This window comes from Sceloporus occidentalis, unplaced genomic scaffold (assembly GCF_023333645.1).
Source record: "Sceloporus occidentalis isolate IW3139 unplaced genomic scaffold, rSceOcc1.0.p SCAF_11, whole genome shotgun sequence".
In the NCBI taxonomy this organism is placed as follows: Eukaryota; Metazoa; Chordata; class Lepidosauria; order Squamata; family Phrynosomatidae; genus Sceloporus; species Sceloporus occidentalis.
In genome coordinates this window covers 12,633,320-12,655,092 of record NW_028316991.1, presented here as the reverse complement: position 1 = coordinate 12,655,092, position 21,773 = coordinate 12,633,320, and the positions used below count along the sequence as shown (strand labels likewise).

Here is a 21,773-nt window from a genome sequence, read left to right as displayed (position 1 = left end):
ATCGCTTACAACTACAATGACTCTGCTCATCTGACTATACGCCAACTTTATCATTATTTATTTATTCTATACTTGTGCATCAGTCATCTCGCTTTACATTTTTACTATTTTTTTTTAATTAACAAACCCAATGTCTCCTCAAGTTAACTCAATACGATGCAGACATGTTAATAATTCATTATGATTCAGTGACTTGCTCATGCGAACGCTATGTAAAACTTTATATGTGGTCCATTTGCCCAAGGAATGCAACGCAAACCACTGTGACATTAGTCAAACATCCGCAGCAGCCACCAAGCCAGACTCCCAACTTCATTTAGTTTTATAGAGTAAGCAGTAGGAATCTTGATGACATTTTATCAGTGAGCTGAAAGTAAATTCAGTGCCGCTATTTAAGTAGTAAAACAAACATTTATTAAAGCCATTTCTTCGTGATTCTTCCTACAATTTTAGTAACTCCATCCTGCCCTACACTATTCCCATACAATCAGCACAGATTACTTTCAAACCTGCCAGTTAGCACTAACAGTATTTCTGCAATAACTGCAAGTAACGCGGGTTTTCTGCAGAGGATAAGAAATATGGATTTGTTCATTAAACAGATCCCCTGAACATGTAAATGATTCCTTGAGGCTAAACAACCTGCGATTTAATTTCATGCTGAATTAAAAGGGGAAATCAACTCTGGATTTTACAACAGTCATAAAAACTTTGGATTTGTCATGCTCGTCCTAGATAATATCCCCGGCTCTATTGTGTGCACAAGTTGGTAATCAGTTATGGTCTTTATCGTGCTGGCATGTTTCCAATCTCCTTTATTGCCAATGAAAATAAATAAGGAATCAGCTAATTAATTATATATTTTTTTTTTCTGAGGGGGGCATTAATTTATTAATATAATGTACATTTAGCACTTTGGTAAATAAACTTACTTGGCAAAGTAAATGAAGCTTGGGAACTTCTGTATTTTTTAAATATATACACAATATAAATATATAAATATATAAATATAAAAACACAAAACATAGTATATTCTGATACCACTTCAATTATCATAATTTTTAAGTTTTTTCATAACACATAGTCCACTAAGGTCATAATGTATTACCCTGGCATCATAAAATGAAATACAAAATAAAATCTCTGATTCATAGGAACAATGAATAAATTCTTGTTTCAGTAACTCTCCTTGTAAAAAGTAAGGCCAATTCTCCTATACAGGCAATAAACTTTTACATGGTCCAGCTGCACATACCTGGGGCTTTGGCACAAATTTTTATTGATCCCACGGTCCCGGAGACACATTTGACCAATGATGTGCTGCAGAATTTCAGCTCGACGTTCTGGATAGAACCCTCAAGAGTTGGCAGGGGATTCTTAGATTTTACACCTAATAAAAGAAAACTGCAAATGTACTAGCCTGCTGAATTGTAATATACTTTTGTATTCATTCATTCGGACACTAGTAAAAAAAAATAAAATCATTTCACATTTTTTTTTTATTTTAAATTAGCAACATCACATATATCTGATTCATGTTCTCACAGTATTAAGTCTTAAATGTCTTTAGAACAAAAGTATTTTGAAAATCTGTGACACACAGGTGGCTGTCAGTACTTTATTTCAGTGGGAAAAGGCTTCCATATTCTTTTAACTGGCATTATCAGGAATTATTCAATTACGCCCAATCTAATTGTATTATCCACCCCATATGTCACATCTCAATATTTGCACTTTAAGTTTTCTGCAATCCGCGGCATTGCTCTAACACAGTATGGAAGGTATGCGTTGCCAACACGGGGGACTGACAGACCTTTTGGGGAAGAGACTCTTTAATTATCCATTGATGGTATATAACAGGCAACATATTGGCACGGGGGGTTACTTGCTTGCACATGTACTCTTCTGCAAAAAACTAATCTAACTCTGGCATATTTATATATACACACATATACATACACACACACACACACACACACACACACACACAACAGATCTGAGTAACTACACTACAATACCGTATTTGTTCGATTATAAGACGACCCTGATTATAAGACGACCCATATCTGAATATTAATTTAGGAAAAAAAGAAAAAGCCTGAATATAAGACAACCCTATAGGAAAAAAGTTTTACCAGTAAATGTTAATTCATCTAAACTATTTTTTTTTTATAAAAGCTATGATTGAGAAAGATATTTTGGTTTTATTTCCTTCTATTTTCCAACCTGCCCCCCAGTTATGCACATCTGCCCCAGAAATGCCTTATACCCCCCTATATGCCACTATGCCCCATGATATGCCTTTTAACCCTCTAAATGCCACTGTGCCCCATGATATGCCTTTTAACCCTATATGCCACTGTGCCCCATGATATGCCTTTTGACCCCCTAAATGCCACTCTGGCATTTAGAGGGTTAAAAGGCATATTATGGGGAAGAGTGGCATATAGGGAGGTTTAAGGCATTCAGGAGGCAGAGTGGCATATAGAGGGTTAAAAAGGCATTTCTGGAGGCAGAGTGACATTAAGGGGGTGCGGGGAACTCTGATCTCTGACAGCAGGGGAAGGTCTGCGCGATGGACGCAGACAACCCCCGCTGCTAGCCACACCTCCTTCCTGCTGCAGCGGAAGTTGTCTACGCGAATCACGTACACATCTACACGCTGCCCCGGCTACACACCGGGGACTCAGAAGTACCGGTAAGTGGGGCGAGGGGCAGGAGGATCTGGATCTTAGTCGTCTCATAGTCAGACCTATTTGAGGTCTGATTATAAGACGACCTCGATTATAAATACTCGTCTTATAATCGAGCAAATATGGTACTTTAATCTTGCCATGGTAGGTGTCTGTATCTACATACGGCTTTTCGTACCACCGCGTATTGATGTCTATAGAAACATACTTTCAGAGTAAATGAAAAACTATGATGTCTACTTAAAATAGCTTCTACAAAGATTCGTCCAACCCTGGTCAGCCTTTGGTGCTTAGCTAATGCCCAGACAGCGACCCCAGATTACAAAACAAGTCCTTAAAATCAACACTTTGTCTTTTTACTTAAGAATGACACAAATCAAGTTATATTTCTACTTTACCTTGTTATAATAAGCCCCACTAATAGCATTTCATGCTCCAACGCAAAATTTGCATTACAGTGGTCGACCTGGCTTGCTAAATTCAACCTTTAGCAAAAAAAAAATCTACTGTCTCCAGCTGAAGAAAGCCATGTAAATGGACCAGCGTCTGTGTAAACCAATCATTTCACCAGCAGCTTTATATTTCTTTAAAACCTCACATAAAAAGCACCTGCTTAAAGTGAGTAATGGAGTTTTATATTTATCGCACTTAGGAAGAGCGTATGTAACCTATTCCGCCTTCCTCCCCAGTGGAATATATTTCATCTTATATTGCACAGCACATTACAGACACACATAAAGACCCTCTGATCAGCAATTTGGACACTAGACAGCAACCTGCATGGGTGCCTCCTCCTCCCACCTTCAACACAACATTCAAATTAAAAACAGTACAGGCGAGGTGATCTCATCTTTAAGGGAAAAAAGAACCTAGACACAATTTTACATTACATATATATATATATATATAGCAAGTAAACTCGCACCATCGCAGCTGCCGAGTACAGATTCTTGGGAAATGAGAAAATATGATCACAATGTATGGACACACAAATATTACACATATATAGTTATTTTAAGAGGTTGTTTTGGAGTGGGTGTATCCATAGAGATCAATATAAAGTAAGAGATTATTAGGGAACACTGGATATATTCCTGCCGAGATACACAGATTATATAAGAATTAATTGATAAGAAAAAAGTAAATGTAATAGATTAGAGCAGGGGCGTCAAACATGCGGCCCGCAGGCCAAACGCGGCCCGCGGGACCTTGAGGTGCGGCCCGCGTGAGATCGGCAGCCAGGATCACAAGAGCCCTGCTGCTTACTTGTGGGAGGTCTTATTGTCCTGCACAGAGGAAGCGGGAGGCCGCGCCCCCTGCTGAAGTCTGTGAGCGGCATCGAGAGCTGTAGTGCAGGTAAGGGGGTGGGTGTTTGAATGAGTATGCCTGATTGAGGGAATGAATCTGTGAATGAATCTGTGAATGAATTTGTGTGTGTGTGTGTGTGTGTGATAGCATGGATATGTAAGTGCTGGAATCTAGGCATGATGGGACTGATTGCTGTTAGCAATCACACTCCTATCATGTCAAGTCAGCCAGTACATGCTGAAACCTGGCTAGCTGCCCCCTTGTGTATTGATGCTGCCAGCAGTATGGGGTCTGCACATCACTTACAGCCACCCTGTACCAGCATGTCCTGGCTGACTTGGGATGATAGGAGTGTGATTGCTAACAGCAGTCACAGTCCCATCATGCCTAGGTTCTAGCATTTACTGGTTGCCTGGGTATAAAAAGAGTGTGTTTGCTGTTAGCAATCACACTCCTATCATGCCAAGTCATATTGTTGATTTTTTTTTTTGTCCAATTGTGGAGTTACTTTTAACAAGTGTGGTTAACGCACTAAAATTGGACAAAAAAATACAATAACCATTAATTTATATTAATGCGAGGTCAGCCAGTACATGCTGAAACCTGGCTAGCTGCCCCCCTTGTGTATTGATGCTGCCAGCAGTATGGGGTCTGCACTTACAGCCACCATGTACTGGCTGACTTGGGATGGTAGGAGTGTGATTGCTAACAGCAATCTGCTAACAGCGGTCACAGTCCCATCATGCCTAGGTTCTAGCATTTACTGGTTGCCTGGTATAAAAAGAGTGTGTTTGCTGTTAGCAATCACACTCCTATCATGCCAAGTCATATTGTTGATTTTTTTTTTTTCCAATTGTGGAGTTACTTTTAACAAGTGTGGTTAACGCACTAAAATTGGACAAAAAAATACAATAACCATTAATTTATATATGATTGTTGACAGCAATCACACTCCTATCATGCCCAGCCAACCAGGTTTTGTGTCGTTTACTTTATTTTAATCTGCATATTTTATTAAAGGCTATATTTTCTCACAGTGAAAAATGAGTGCGGCCCTCGCACGTATACAATTCTGATGAAGTGGCCCACTGCAGAAAAAATTTGGACACCCCTGGATTAGAGGAAGTGTAGCAGATTATAAATTAGAATGAAATCGGGTACATAGTGATATTTTGTAACTGAATATTGTAATATCATAGAAATGCCTGAATATGCTTTACTCACCTTAAAGTCATATAATTGTTATGAAGTAGGATTAAAGAACAAAAGACAGTCGAGGAGGAGGCAAACGAATGCTTACTGCCCCATGCGACTGGTATTTGAGGTGTATATTGAGATCATTGTGTAACGAGACAAAATACTATGAGTGAGACTTTAAACTAGACATACACATGGTCACAGCGGTTACCTTTCATTATGTAAATTGTAAGCTACCTGTTATATACTGCTTGTTATGTCCTGTCTACCCATTATACAGCCATATGTAATGAGATGGCGCTATATAAAACAATAAATAATAATAATGTAAAGAGATGAAGTCGTCACCCAAGGTGGTCAAGTCCAATTTCAAAGATACAGAAGAAGGCAATAAGTGTTCCTACCCCAATGTACGTGATGTACAACATGTTTAAATAAATCCTGTACCACCCATAAAATTGATCAAAGGAACAGCTCTGTCATTTCCGAATGTTGAAATCTTATTGAAGGAAAGCCCATTCACAGCTTCTAATATGTTTCTAATAAGGATATGTTGACTCTCGTTCGATATAGGATGTTCTTTTTTCTTTAAGATATTGCAAGGATATAACAGACCTGCAGTCTAATCCTTCTATAGTCACAGAAAGAAGCCCACTCTTTGATCTTGGAATGCAATAGCATTTGCTGTAACATTTGTAATACAACCTGTTCTTAATTGCTTTGTGTTTGATCCAGGAAACATTTATTTTATTTTCTCAAAACATGTTAATAAACTGTGGGGGATCATTTTTATCATTCATGATTTGTCTCATACTTGTCACGTATGTAAACCAGTGGGGATATTACAGGTTTGAAATGACAGTACGGCTCTCCCATGCACATTGTGGATCAACATTCCTCAACTGCCCCTCGTGTGCTATATTCACTTAAACAAGCATTTGCAGGCGACTTTGGTTTCTAAAATCCATTCACTCCACTAAGTATTATCAAGGATCTGCCCAACAAGCTGAACCTGCAAAAACATAATGCATTGCTCTCGTAAGTCACCTGTATGAAGTGCTCATCATGCAGGGATAGCCAAGTCCTTTCTGCCATGTTTAAATGTCACCATTTATTGGCCATTTCTTGTTACAATCCACAATGAATAATATATCACCCTATAAAATACTTAAAAAAATATATATATATTCTTTTGTAACATTCAATAGAGTTAATGTTTCTTTTCTAGTTAGTCCTTAGACAGGAGATGAAATGATAAATTAACATGATGGCTGACTTGTTGCCCAAGAGTTCACGTGACAAGAGATTAGATAGAAACATAGAATTTCATAACGCAGTGCCATTCACTCATCTACTTTGTCCATTTTTTACTGTTGTAAAAACCTCACACTTTACTTGGTCCTTAGTCTTGTTTGATATTCAGGATCCCCATATGCCTATCCCATGTATGCTTAAACTATGTATGAACCTTTATCACTTGTGTTGGAACACTGCACCACGTATCGGCCACCCTGACCTCGTCCTAACATCTCACCTCTTGTACTTTGTTAAATGTCTTTACATATTTAAATGTTTCTATCACATCCTTCAATCCTCCAAGCTATAGACGTTAAGATTCTTTAGTCTTTCATGATAACATTTATCTAGAAAACTATTCATCGTTTATGTAGCCTTGCTCAGAACTCTCAGAATACTTATATCCTTCTGATGATGGGGTCTCCAGACCTGTACACAACACAATACAGATCATGTCTCTAAGGTGGCATAAGCTCCTTTGGAATGGGATGTTCAACAAGCTCATATAGGTGTGATGGTCATATAGGTGCTTCAGTTGCCTTCCCTTCCAAAACACCTTGTTCTTTTTGCTGAAGTTTTTAATGACTTTGGCTCTATGTTTGGGGTCACTGCCATGCTGTAGAATAAATTAGGGACCCATAAGATGCCTCTCTGATGGTATTGCATGATGGATATGTATCTGCCTGTACTTCTCAGCACTGAGGAGACCATCTATTCTGACCAAATCTCCAGCTCCAAGAAATGCAGCCTCAAACTTGCAAAGAACGTCCACCATGCTTCACGGTTGCCTTGCTTGAACAGAACACCTGGAAACCCCTGTCTGTCTTGAAATGTTTGTCTGGGAGAGACCTTCCTGATGCGGTATCACTACATTGTGTCTTGTTGCTTGCTATGATGTATGGCATTAAACTGTCTTCAGCAACCTCACCTTGATTAAATCATCATTAGCCCCCGTTTGGTATAATTGTTTTGTCATACACCCAACTATATGCATACAAGATCCCTGACTTAACTGTAGCAAGAACCAGGGGGTCTGGCATTTATATATAAAACATGCCAAAAAAAGCCTTTGTTTGCTTCTTTTGATTTTGAGTTAAGTGGCACTTTATTATCTGAAAAATTGCTGATCCTAAAAATAAAATTAAAGATTGTATGCTCTGCTACATAGTGTCATTCTGTCAAGTGGCAGTTTAATAAAATTATATTTCATTACATAACGCAAATAGATTTTTTTTAATTGCAATATAGCATGAGATTAATTGTACATGTGCTAATAAAATCACTGTTAAAGGTTTCAGTCCTGTCTAGAAGGAGGGCAGCCTAATTATTTAACTATCCACTGTCTTTTAAATCACTTCCCATGTTAGTTTGCCATCCAAGTGACTTTCCACTATCTGGGAGGTCACGCAAACATTTTCCCACAGCAACGCAACTCCTTTCTGCTGTTAAACATTAAAAGCAGAGCTTTAAGATATAGCTACTTTTAAAAACAGCTCAAAGTCCTTTGGTACTCTCTGAAAGGAAGCTGGGGGCCGTGCACAAACTCAGCAGCCGTATACTCATTAACTTCCCTATATCTGCAAAATGAGGACTATTTGCCTAAAGAGATGGATGGGGTTTGCTCATGACAATGGGTCTAGTAAAATCCTAAATACAAAGTCAAGCTCTGTACACGTTTGGGGAGCAGGCTGTTTAATTTGTGAAATGCGGCTGCTCCTTATCAGTTTGGCTTCTCTCTTAAGGTTTAAGGGGATAAAACCATATTTGCAGAACTGGGTAAATTGTGTCATTATTCAAGCAAAAATGCTTTTACCACAAAAAAGAAAGGAGGTGAATAAACATTCTCGCTAATGATTGGGATCTCTGCTATTTCTTTTAAGGAAGTTACCAGCATCCCAAAAAATGTGTTCTCCTCCTCAGTGTGAAGTATACGGTGACCACAAGCTTTTTGAGATATCACTGTCACGGGCAGATCATTGCATAGGAATGTCTTCTTATTCAATTACCAAAGTGATCAATGAGAGATTAAAACCTTATGCTTCCAGCCTTACTGGTATCAGAGAAATGTACCTACATATATATATATATACACATATATATATATATATTGTATATGCTTTATTTAAACAACCCAAGCTCCACATAATGCTAGTAATAACACACTAGGGTATTCTCAACTAGTGTTTTAATTGTTCCTACTATAAACCCATTAAACATGGAAATTATAGTCACATGAGGATGATGCAAATACATTGCAAACCTAAGGATTGTACATGGAACTCTGGGACATTCTGTACATTGTGATATTTGCCTAAAGGTAACCCCAGGAAACAAACCAAAGCTCTTTCACCACAAGACAGTAGCCCAAAACGCTGAGAAGGTACCAGGGCTAATGACCAGAATAGCTGTATAACGCATCTTAGGAAAAAACCTTATGGCTGCTAAGATTCTACTATATGTTCATGTCAAAAGTTATATTATAAACCTTAGGAAAAAAATAAGTGCGTCTGACTATTTTACTTTCTGAACACCTGTTTCTGGGTGTCATCTTGTTATGTTATGTCCTGTCTACCCTTTGTACAGAGCTGTGGAATCAGATGGCGCTATATAAAACAAATAATAATAATAGTAATAACAATTTAAGGCCTGCGCTTCAAGGTGTGATTAAAAGAAAGTGAGCACTTAAACATTCGCTAATCATTCAAGGATGATAATAAGCCGCATCTTTCATGTTGTTAGAGTAGAGGCAATCAACGTGAACAGAAGATAATGATCTTGTGACTAAAGGCACTGGTTATGTGATCTGTGCAAGTCAAAAATGCCATGGGGTCATTGTAATTCCAGGTTAATAATTAAATCAATTATATATTACATAAATCTGGGATACACGTAGCTATATGAATACATGTACATATTTCTACGCATTTCCAGGGCAAGCACTAAAATATGACTTGAATGATGTGGAAACTAATCTTTTAATTTGCTTATAAGAAATGATTATTTTCCTGCTCTTTTGCATTCCGTGTTGAGTGGTCTGATTTGTAACGTGCCTTTTGAATTTTACAGTCTCTCTGGTGAGAAGTCCCATTGTTAAAGCGACACTTTTGTAGCATTGTGCTGAAGCGGGAATAATTTCACATTATTCCAATTAACTCCCTTTATCTGCAGACCTGGAGGTCACCACTGCATATTGTTATGTGACATATTGCACGACACTCCCTAAACAAGCACAACACGGAGATGATTCTTTATGGCAATACTAATAAAGTCCTTTGCTCCATAGGGTTTCATGAGTCACATGGTTTCTCCAGGTGATTACGATATTCATACATAAGATAAGCACAAATAGTGACATTTTCAAAAAGCTGTTTTTAAGCAATATAATATTAATAAAATATGGAGGGTGTTCCCCTTTAATACTAAGTGTACAGAACAATTATATTACAGGAACCAGTTTTATAGCGAGAGCATACAAGTAAAAACGCAGAACTACTTCTCTACGTCACATATATCATATTGTATATGTAATATCTTACAACTTTTAAGCATGCATTGTGTGTGCATAATAGTATATCGTGAGCTTGGGGAAGCCTATCATTTTATCTTTTATTCTTGTTTTTTTTTTTTTTCTTTTTTTACATTCAGCTACATGGCTCTGTATGCCAAGATATTTGCCCACTCAGGCAGTAAGGTTTGATGGGTTGTTTTTGCATCTCTTTTGGAAAATCACACCTACCTCTCACCATTCAGTTATTTTGATTCGCCTGCCAAATACACAGTATAACTTCCAAAAGCTGACCTTTGACTGGCACATTTCCACCAAAAAGCTTTGCTAAATAAGATCAATCACAAAAGAGATTAAACTGGGGGGGGGCTGTATCCTAAGTTTGAATAAAGTTATACCACTTGGAAGTTAGAATTTAAATAAGTTTATTGGGCAAAAACAATAAGGTTGGCCAAACAGAAGAGGGGTACAAAACTGATAAATCCCATTCTGAATCACAAATGTTAATAGAATAACAGCTTCAGTAATTTATTATTCTGCAATTATTAATTACTGTGTAAAGGAATACAGAAGATTTAGGGTAGGAGCCTGCACAGGCTGATAAATGAGTATCTAAAGAAGAAGCCCAGATGTTACCCTGTAGATCAGTGGGAAGAACCTCACCCTGTGAGCTGTGATCATTTCACAAAGTGATTTCATGCAAGAACAGAAAGTCTAGAGTCAAATAACTCATAGGTAGCAGCGTAATCTGGTCCAAGACAACGAGACCTAGGGCCAGTGGGGTGGCAGTGGCTCTGCAGTAAACTGGGGGCAGATGATCCTATTGGGCGATTAAGCCCCTGGAGTGCAGATTCCCAATGGACCATTTGCAGTACCTGGCGCTGAGTACCCTTAAGAGAAAGAGCGCTGGGCTATGACATCATATGCTGTCACCCAACAGAAGAGACAGTGGCTGCAGATGGGGCACAAACCCATTAGCAAATGGTGACTATGTCTCTGTCTGATCAATAACTATACTTTATAGATATGGGAAGCTGTATGCTATTCTTAAACAGTCAAACCTGAAAACATTTAGGCAAACAGATACTTAAATTTGGGACAGAAAAGACTATAAAACAACAGTTCCACGTAGGGCTGTATATCTGAAACTCTTGTAGTCTGTTGAGACAAAACATTTTTTCTCACTGATTTATATACCTTCATAATTTTTAAGTGTGTGAAGAAGCTTGTGACGGAGTTAATAAAGCCACGGTTAATAAGAAGAGGTGTTTACTCTCCGCTCGCTTGCAGGAAATTATTACATCATTCAATATCACCTTAAAAATGTAATTAAAAGTAAATGCTAAAGAGAACCTGTGTTATCAGTACCCTGACACCAACTCACAGCCCCTTAATGCTCTTAGCTAACATGACATCAGATTTTGTCAACTACATTTCTCTATGATGTCTCTTGCGGTTTTTATCAATAAATTGTTATTGACTAATATGATGCAAATATACCAAAATCCCTTCACTATTATTTATTGTCTCAATTTATTATCTGCCTTACCCAAACTTTTGCAGTCATGTCCAGGTCAGACAGAGTACAAACATGGCTTATCTACATGATGTATATTCTACTTTCTGTGTACCTGTCTACTAGTGTTTACTGCTACTGCAGCCAGGAAGGTATAATATCTGTTTGGGGAAAGGGTGGAGTGTTAGAAAAGATAAGGATAATGGCTGCAACCTGAGAAATGTTCTTTCTTAACATAACTATATGCAAAAAAGACATTTGGAAACTACAACTTGTTTAACTACTGGTTAAAGTGTACATTTAAATAAGTTATTGGAATACTGTTATAAAAACAGTAAACGTATATAGAGTTGGACCACATTTAGCTGTAGAAAGATAAATAGCAAACTTTTGACTCCAAGATCTTAAGACTTTCTAGATCTCTATCATTTTAATATGCCTGACTAAGTGACCAAGATAGTCTCAAAATATAATATATATATGCAATATTACACTTCTATTATAATTAGCCAATATTATAAGTTAGCCAATAAACGGTATCATATTTTCCAAATTTGCTGATAAGCAGTAATAAATTATCTGCTGGCTAATACAAGATTCCTCACGAAGGCTTCAATAGAAACACTTAAGCCAAAAATTTGTATTTATTGCCAAATTAGACACCCATGTGTAAGCATAGTCTTCGGCGATGTATACTATGAAACTAGTCAGAAAGCACACAGCCTCTTAAGGGCTATCTATCCTAATTATAAAGTCTGCACGACTACTAAGTTTATTATAAGAATGCCCTGATTGTACCTGTAGGTTCATCCGTTAGCGCTCAATAAATCATTATGTATTGTTTTATATTATGTTTATATATTTGTTGCCAACTTTATTAGGGTGAGAAGCGCAGACAGTATTTTGTTTTTTGTATACATTGTACAGCCAACACACTGTATTTGCAGCATGCTCACACTGTTTGGTAGGCCTCATATTATACATTTGTATTATTTGAGCCTGAGACTAGCTTAGCGCACCGACATTTTTTCTTTTCCCTTTTTTCTTTTCATTGTTTTATACAGAGCTATCACATTCCGTAGCGCTGTACAATGGGTAGATAGGACATAACAAATGGTTTATAACATAACAATTTGACTTACAGAAACAGGTGAGGATGGCGCTTACAATAAATAAAAATACACATACATATGAAAGGGAGATTTGTTTTAAAGAGAATTAGCTTTGAGTAAATGTCATGCTGTATTTGTAGGGGGAGGTTTAAAAATCACTGCATGGCTCATAAATCATCATAGACGTTAAAAGATGCCTTGGTCCTAATGCATTAACAGCTTGCAGTCAGCCCTTCCTGAATGGCATGGACTGAGTTCTGTTTTGATCCAGTCCTAGCAGACATGACTTGGAACAAAGTGGGGACATTTTATATGGTTACTCAATGAAACAAACTTACTGGAGAGCAACGGAAATACAAACTGATGACGGACTGCAACTCGCATTCAAGATTTCATGCAGAGCATTTACCTCACCTGTCCTCACCTCATCCCCAAACGGGATTAATGCCGTCCTGACAGTCTGGGGCAAAACCAATTACCCCGCACACATTGTAAAACCGGGCAAGCTTATTAGGCATTATCCCTTTATATGGTAGATCTCTGGGAAGAGAAATCTATCAGTGATGCTTTGGGGATTACACAGAAGATACAATATCAGCAATGTATCTGGGTTTGATACGAGTTGCTCTACACTAGAAGGGGTAGAATTGTTTAAGATAGAAAATATATATGGTACACAGTAACACAGATGTAGCATAAGTATACAAAGCGTACGGATTTAACACTTTGCAAGGCACTTGAGGACCACACCATAGAGAGATTCAGGTCATTTCTAGTGTAGCAAGAAGAATCTGAGTAAAGGAATTACTCTCTGAAGAGGGGCATTAAGAGAATTTTATAAAAGAAAAAAAAAAAACCACTCAGTTCAAATAACTTAATTCTAGTTTTACGGGAAAGTCCAATAAGATCCATTTTGAATCCATGTTCCAGATAATGACTATTTTTGTGTATTCCTGTTTTCTGGCTCTGCCTAATTCTTCCTCCCCATTAAGTTATGTCTTCCCTTGATCGATCCTACCAACCATAAAGGATTGAAAACCAAAATACATGTTAAAAGCAGTCTTTTAAACAAAGGTAGCAAGGGATTTAATATGAGGAATGAGAGCGGTGTCTATCAAAAAGTGCACCAATTTAGTAGGTACTTAGGGTAAAACTAATGAATTTGCTGGAGGATGAAACAAAAGAAGTTTAATTTGACTTGGGTTTTCTCTGGGAGAATTTTTTTTTTCTAAAAGGTAGATTTATATATAAAAAAAACCATAAAGAGATCATTTATCTCTTTAAAACCTCATGGAATAAACTGAAGATAGATATGCCATTAAAATATAAAAAAAACTGCAAAAAGTAAGAGCCTGACTTTATAAGATGAATATTAAAAGAATAAAGATGAGATTAAGAACACAACAACATAATAGAATGTATTTCTTCCAGCCCTAGTATATTAATCTCAACAAGATGTATGTGTGCTGGAATTCATAAGATAAATTCTATCATCTGTTACAATCATTTTGCTGACATCATATTTAGAAATGCTTTATAAAAGATGTTTTCTAAGAAAAATCAACGTTCATATCTTCATCTTTAGAGAAGACTGATTATGTAATCATTTTACTTTTTAAGGAGACAGATAAAAAAAAAAAAGAGATTAATGCCTAAAAGGAGTATATGAAAAATCTTGCTAAACAAATTTTATTCCAGTATTAACCTAATCAGTCAATATCTACCCAATCTGGAATATGAACAATGCATATTATGACTCATATAAATGAATTATGTTCAGCTATTTTTTTTAAATTTAATTCTAGTCCCATTGGGGTAAAAATGTGTAAAGCCACATAAAACGTGATTACGTTAAATAAAAGAAAGTGTCTTATCGTAGATGGTGAGGAACCGCACTCTGATGCTCCCATGATGATCAATAAGAAATAAACTTGTATGAATAATTGGTGTTTTAGTTCTTAAGCTATTTGGTTAGCTACCTGTCAGCTACATCTGACAGAGGATTATCTTTTCTTTCCCTCCTTCTTTCTTAACAAAAACTAGTTACTGGCACTGAAAGCTGTAACATTACAACATAAAAAAGAAATAAAAACATCAAATATATGTTGGTCACAGTACACAACATATTGCCGGGTACACACACACACAACTTTACCAAAGGATCACAATCTATGCATGAAATATATTTTCACCAATTATGAACTCTTTGTGCCCCCGGTGCATTTTCTTGTGTGTGTGTAAAGCTCTGGTGACTGTCTTTATTGTGGCTGAAAGTAATGGGAGTTGTCGTTCATAAGTGCTCATCTACTCTTAATGTATGTATTCTTTTTAAATCTGAGTGATAAGATGTTTCATGGTGTTTCCATGGTAACCAGGAGCTACCTAAAGCTACCACATCTATGCACCAAGCATGGATATATCAGAATTTATTGTGTGCTGTAAGAAGTGGCCAACGGGCTACATCATCGATTGACACGTCCAGGTTAAACTGTATATATTAGGATTTTGCGTATAACCGTCCTCAGGTGTACATTTAACCACATAAAATCGCACGATAAGGGACATGTTTGCTCATCACTCCCCAAAATTGAAAAGGTCTCTTCCACGACTGCTAAAACCAGCGTGGGTTAGAATGCCACCATGCTTCGGAAATCTGGGGGGCCCTCTTTTATCTCTTATATGGTTGACACAAAAGAGTAATGTGAAACTAAGATCTGCACGAAAAGTGCCATAACAGATAAATTCGTGTTATGAATGGTCTTCCTCTCTCCATAACTCTTCCAAAGCCTCTAAACCAATCAGCTTCCATGGAATGGGGAGGAAAAAGCTTAGGAAATTAACGGTGACAACTCAAAAGGGATGAATACGATCCTGACAACAGGAACTTAAGACGGCAGATTCCAAAAGGTATTCACATGAGGTGGGTTTCAAATACATATATATTTACTTTACGGACTCTTATACATAAACAGCCTTTTAGTTTAACTTTGAATGCCCCTAAATAACACAGCGCAACACATCGCTTAAAACGGTGTTATACTAACTATGTAATGATATATTTACACATATTATACACATTTCCATAACTGGCTTTGAAGATAAATGGCAATTAGCCTTTTTTGTTACGGATGAGACTACAAGCTGGATTAGTGTACAGGGAAGGGAAAGTACTTTTATTACTAAATCAAATGCAGCTAAAATTCAAAGCTACACAACTAACAGCTGTGTTTAAACCTAAAAGGGATTATAAAAACATGAGCATGTCCCTTTAAAAGAAAATAGCCGAGCAAAGCGTGATAAATGGCTGTTCTTCCTTTCTGTAATGATAATATTTGTTTCAGCAATTGGCTGAGACACACTAAAGCTTTTCCAAAAGTATATGATTTTTACATATATATTTTTTTTTTACTGTCAATTTGAATTTAATAAAGTTAAAGTCGTGAGAAAAAATGTAAGTACCCCTTCACAACTCTGACACCAAATATGTATAAAAAGATTAGACTTTATTTGGTATAAAATCAGTTGGCACATCTGTGTAACGCAACATAAATAGCCCAGCTGGCATCTGAAACGTAGCGCACACATGGACGCCAAACCAGAAAGGTCCTTGTTTGCCGCCACGTCAGGGTAGTTCTGTATAGGCTGCCGAGTATATTGTCCGGAGGCTGCAGGTGTGCTGTGCACATAAATACGCAGCTGTAGCCTCGCAATCCAAGAGCTCCATCAAACGCATAAAGGGAGACCTTAGCAGCTGGATTAGTCATCCCAGCACCAGGTCCACCGAGAACAATATGGGCTAGTATCTTTGGAGAAGCATGGATTTCAAATTTACGATTGTGCCAGTTTTACCAAATAACTGCAGGATTGTGTCATTTTTTTTTAATGTAATGTGCAGTTATTAAGGTCTTTGTCAGGATACGCAACTCAGATATTTTTCACTTCATGGTAAAATGCTACTAAATAAAATGGTTATTTAGGATGATGCATTTTGGTTTAAACGCAAAGTTTTTTGAATTAAGAGATTATTTTTGGTTTAGTTACCTGCATAGTGCCGAGGTTAGCTGCAGAAAGAGAAGGTGTGAATCCAGTAAAGGTGATACTTTTGTCTGATAACTAAATTGCATTAGACTGCAAGCTTTTGAGGCTACCTAGATCTCTTCTTCAGTCACATTATACCTAATTTGCCTAATAGCAAATTCTCCTTCTGTACGAATACAATTGTGTGAAAAATAAAGTACACTAAACAATTAGGTAATTGCAACTTCAGATGAACAACACATGACATATTACACTGTCATGATTTATGCAACATAAAAAAGCCAAAATGGAGAAGCCATGTGTGAAAAACTAAGTACACCCTTACTGCTTCCATTGGAATTAAGATGCTAAGTAGCAGACAGGTGCTGCTAATCAAATGCCCTTGAATAATTGATCATCTGCAAGTGTGACACCGCTATAAAAGTTGAAGTTTTAGCAGTTTGCTGGTCTGATCATTCTACAGTGAGAAACATTATTCAAAATTGGAAAACATCAAAGACAGTTGCCAATCTTCCCATCAAATGGCTAGGATGAATTATATAAAAAAGTCCTTTTAATTTAGAAAACATTAACCATATGATATAGTCAAGGTAAACAAAAACGACATAATGGTATTATGGCAGGAGAGATGATACTGAACCTGTCGCATAACAAGAGAGGATACTGACCCTTCACTCTCAGTCAGCTTCAGGCTACTACAGAAGTACCAGATAAAAGCCCAAAGCTGTGGAACCCCACCAGCTGAGGGGCTCAGCACAACAAACCTGCTGCACAGATTTGTTTTAATGGCTGCTCCAGCTTCTGGGGTAAAAAAATATACATAATAACACAAAAAATCTGCAGGTTTCCTGCCTGTGTACTATGCAGTCAGAAAGAAGGATACCCCCCTTTAGTACACACCAACCAAGCCACCTCATGTGACTTTGTAAAATGATAAGTTTGACAGAGTATGAATAATCTCACATGTGGGTTTCATGCTGAGAAATTACAAATAGATAGATGTATCCAGATGGTAGAGATTTAATAAAGGAAGTATACCAACTAAACAAGAAAAACACATTTCATTCTTTGAAGTATTTTTTTCTCTGCCCTAGCATTAGAAAGGAGAGGTTTTTACTAAACATCACGCCTAAATTAAGTTTTGGTGAAGATATAGTTCTAAATAAATTATGTATATTCAGTGGCTTAACTACATAGGGGACCCAGGAAAACCCTTCCAATCACTTGTTCCATTCTCCTTGTGCCATTCAAAATTGTTTAGAAAGGGCCTGGTACAGGCTGGAGTAACCCTGAACAATTTTGAACCAGGGGTGACAGGAACGCAGGGGGGTCACATTATGTTATATGACCCCGAGGTAAAACCAAGGCTGTCTAGATTAATGTCTGTGTATAAGTATGAGTGGGCATGGATGTCTACATATAAGGACGCTTGAGCATGAATGTGCCCGTAAGCATGGACACTCACTGGACACTTTATTAGGTAGCCACCACATTCCAAAAGTGCTCTATTGGATTGAGATCTGGTGACTGTGGCCATTGGAGTACAGTCAACTCGTTGTCACGTTCAAGAAACCAGTTTGAGGTGGTGTGAGCTTTGTGACATGGCGCATTATGCTGCTGAAAGCAGCCATCAGAAGATAGGTACACTGTGGCCATAAAGGGATGGACATGGTCAGCAACAATACTTACTCGCTTTAAATGCTGCTCAATTCGTACTAAGGGGCCCAATGTGCCAAGAAAATGTCCCCCACACCATTACACCACCACCAGCCTGAAACTCTGATACAAGGCAGGATGGATCCATGCTTTCATGTTGTTTACGCCAAAGTCTGACCCTGCCATCTGTCCTGTCGCAGCTGGAAACGAGACTCATCAAACCAGGCAACGTTCTTCCAGTCTTCCATTGTCCACAGTTTCCTGTTCTTAGCTGACAAGAGAGGCACCCGGTGTGGTCTTCTGCTGCTGTAGCCCATGTGCTTCAAGGTTTGACGTGTTGTGCGTTCAGAGATGGCATTCTGCATACCTGGGTTGTAACGTGTGGTTATTTGAGTTACTGTTGCCTGTCATCTCGAACCAGTCAGCCCATTCTCCTCTGACCTCAACACGGCATTTTCCTCCACACAACTGCCACTCACTGGATATTTTCTCTTTTTCGGACCATTCTCTGTTAACCCTAGAGATGGTTGTGTGTGAAAATCCAAGTAGATCAGCAGTTTCTGAAATACTCAGGCCAGCCCGTCTGGCACCAACAACCATGTCACGTTCAAAGTCACTTAAATCCCATTTCTTTCCAATGCTGATGCTCAGGTTGAACTTCAGAAAGTTGTCTTGACCACGTCTACATCCCTAAATGAATTGAGTTGCTGCCATGTGATTGGCTGAGTAGCTATTTGTGTTAACAAGCAATTGAACAGGTGTACCTAATAAAGTGGCCATTGAGTGTATGTGTAAGTGGTGTGAGAGGGAGTGTGTGTTAAAATGAGTGTGTCCATGTTAGTGAGTACGAGTAAGTGTGTGTGTAAGCATGTGTAAGTGTATTTACATATGTGTACCAGAGTGTATGTAGGAGGCAAAGCAGGGGGCCAAAGAAGCTGTTTGAGGACAATGACAGCACAGCCAGACCGGGGATTAGGATGGCCCTTATAAGCTTCTTGGGTGCAAACGTGGCACAAGCTCTTTGTGGGCAAAGATGGCCCTGCAGTTTCTAGTTAGGCCCCTGTTTATATACATGAGGTTGTATTATACCTGAGAGTTTATGACAGAATAATATATTACCATAACCGGGTCTTTGCTTATACCAGGCTTTATGAAAGGTCCAGTAGGCTGTAAAGAAGAGCTGCCAGATGGGCATTGAAGGATTCCAGGAAAAAAACCCTTGATTTGACTATTATATAATTTATTTAATCGCAACCAGGTCCCCAGCTTACGCTTCCCAATGATAAATAGTCTTCCAATTACAGATAGCAGAGAGAAATTATTACGGTATCATTAGGGTATCTGAAACTCTGGTGGAGTGGGGTGATAAGTTATAATTTTAATGCAAATGTTCTATTTTCTTTGAATGCTCACATTACACCTGTTACCTGTTTTGAATGGAAGGAACCCATAATTAAAGAGAAATTCCTGCACACATCTGGCCAGTTCTTGCCTCCTAATGCTTCCATTTTATTTTTTACATAACTGCATTCTTGCCTAAACCCCATCCTATGCACATTTGCACGTCTGCTGGCAGTTTAGCTTTTGAATCAGAAACACAATACAGACCACAATGTCTTAACAACACTTTGAGACAAAACCAAGTAACAGCTGTTTGTTCTTTTCATCTGCTGATTAACGTAAGCTTTGAAGTTGAGCACCGTTTTTTTCATATTCATTTTTTCAGGCTTTTCTGAAATGAGCTATTAAAAAGGATATTTCTGAAAAAATACACTGATAATAATGGCACAACATAACAGCTGTGTGACGAAAAAGTAGAGGGAGCCTCCGATGCAGCGAAAAAGCACAGCCTCACGGAGGATAATTACATGGTCATCAGCGGGACATCATAAGGACCCACTAACATCAGAAGGATCCACTAGAGCCATGCAGCAGAGGACCATAAGGATCCTCTTGAGCCATGCGGCATCAAAGAGAACAACTATAGTTCTACATTTTAAACACCTAAGGAACACCAAATGAGAACAAACCACCAACTTCCACAGAACTGAACATGTCTGCTGGCCAAAGATACAAGTCATGGAAGCTGTCAAATCATAGTACCTGACTAAAAACTACACATGAAAAACTCTAATGCCTGCTCCCTGTCTGCCATAAAACAGGACAAAAACACCAAAAGTCTCATTTCTTATATATACATATTACAGCTACAATGTGTAATCATTGGTATAAATTGAACATGAGGTTAAGGAATAGGGTATCTTGCCTTATGTTGTTACTCATTTAGTATCGGGCACTGATAAATTGGGCCCTGGCATCTTGACTACATGTTGTCTCATATCTGCTCCTCCTCTGTGTTATTCAATATAATAGTGAAAGATTATCACACTGAGTACAGTCGAGTTTAATTGGTAATCAGTTTGAAATGTGAATTGGCGAAGAAATGTAATGACTCGGGTGTCCTACAAATATCCAAAAGCCATACCAGCCCCTCCAGCTGGATGCCGAGGAGTCAGTTTGCCAAGTGCACTCTACCTGTTCTTATTATGGTGTTGGACTAAAACTGATGAGGATGTCCTTACTTCATTTACTACTTTTCATTAATGATTTCAATGTTTTATAACATTCCATAGTAGGAGATGTTCTCCTTAAACCAGGGCACCTATATTTCTTTATTTAGTGATTTCTAAATGGAGCACTAATGGACTAATCACTTTTTTTGTAGATAAGTCTGAGTGGAAACTAAGTACCTCAAGGTTGATCCTCAGGAGAAAAACATTCCTGCAGCAGGCGAGTGCCGATCCCTGGGAGATTCCCAGTGCAGGCTACCTAGAGCTCTCCGGTAATGGAGTGGCTTCATGCGAGGGTTAACTGTGGGTGTGGGAGGGCTAATTGTGGGTGGGGGAGGGTTAGCACAGACAACGTTACGTAGGAGGGGAATAGGTGCGGCCAAACACTGCACACATGTTCAGAAAATCTTACCCGGAGAAAAGTAAAAGCAGTGCTTCACCAAAATACTCTGGTATGCAAATACCCCAACACTTGTACCCCATCTGTAGGTCCACATACAAAATAAGAAAATCATGGTGATGCCCACTTATAGTGGTCGTGCAGGGACTAGGTAGCCACTGCTATAATGTTTTGCCACTACTGACGTTTACATTAGAGCAGCAGCGCATGCTGTAACATTGTAAAAGACACAAATCAAAGTCTTACACTTGATGATATTCCAGAGGGTTGGTCTGCTGAGGAGTCTGTACTGCGCTAATACGCTCAGTGTAATGGCTGCAGAAAGTGTGGAGAACACTAATCCAAAGGCAACAGAAAAACATGTTCTGCTCTAGACCACTGTCAGATTTGCCAGTAGCTTTATAGTCCCATTCCCTTGCTTGCAAAGATAATCCGTTAGAAGAGGACCTGGAAGCTTTTCTGTTTACTTCCACCCCTGAGGA

General features: G+C 38.2%; 1 protein-coding gene across 1 annotated transcript in view; it reads right to left on the bottom strand.

The window, feature by feature from the left end:
* The window catches only part of LOC149305589 (intermembrane lipid transfer protein VPS13B-like), a 383,703-nt gene that overhangs the window by 269,590 nt on the left and 92,340 nt on the right, over positions 1–21,773 (bottom strand). The window contains exon 17 of the mRNA XM_089477585.1: positions 1,256–1,390. Within this exon, the coding sequence (XP_089333711.1) occupies positions 1,256–1,390 (135 nt within the window). The remainder of the gene's footprint in view (positions 1–1,255; positions 1,391–21,773) is intronic.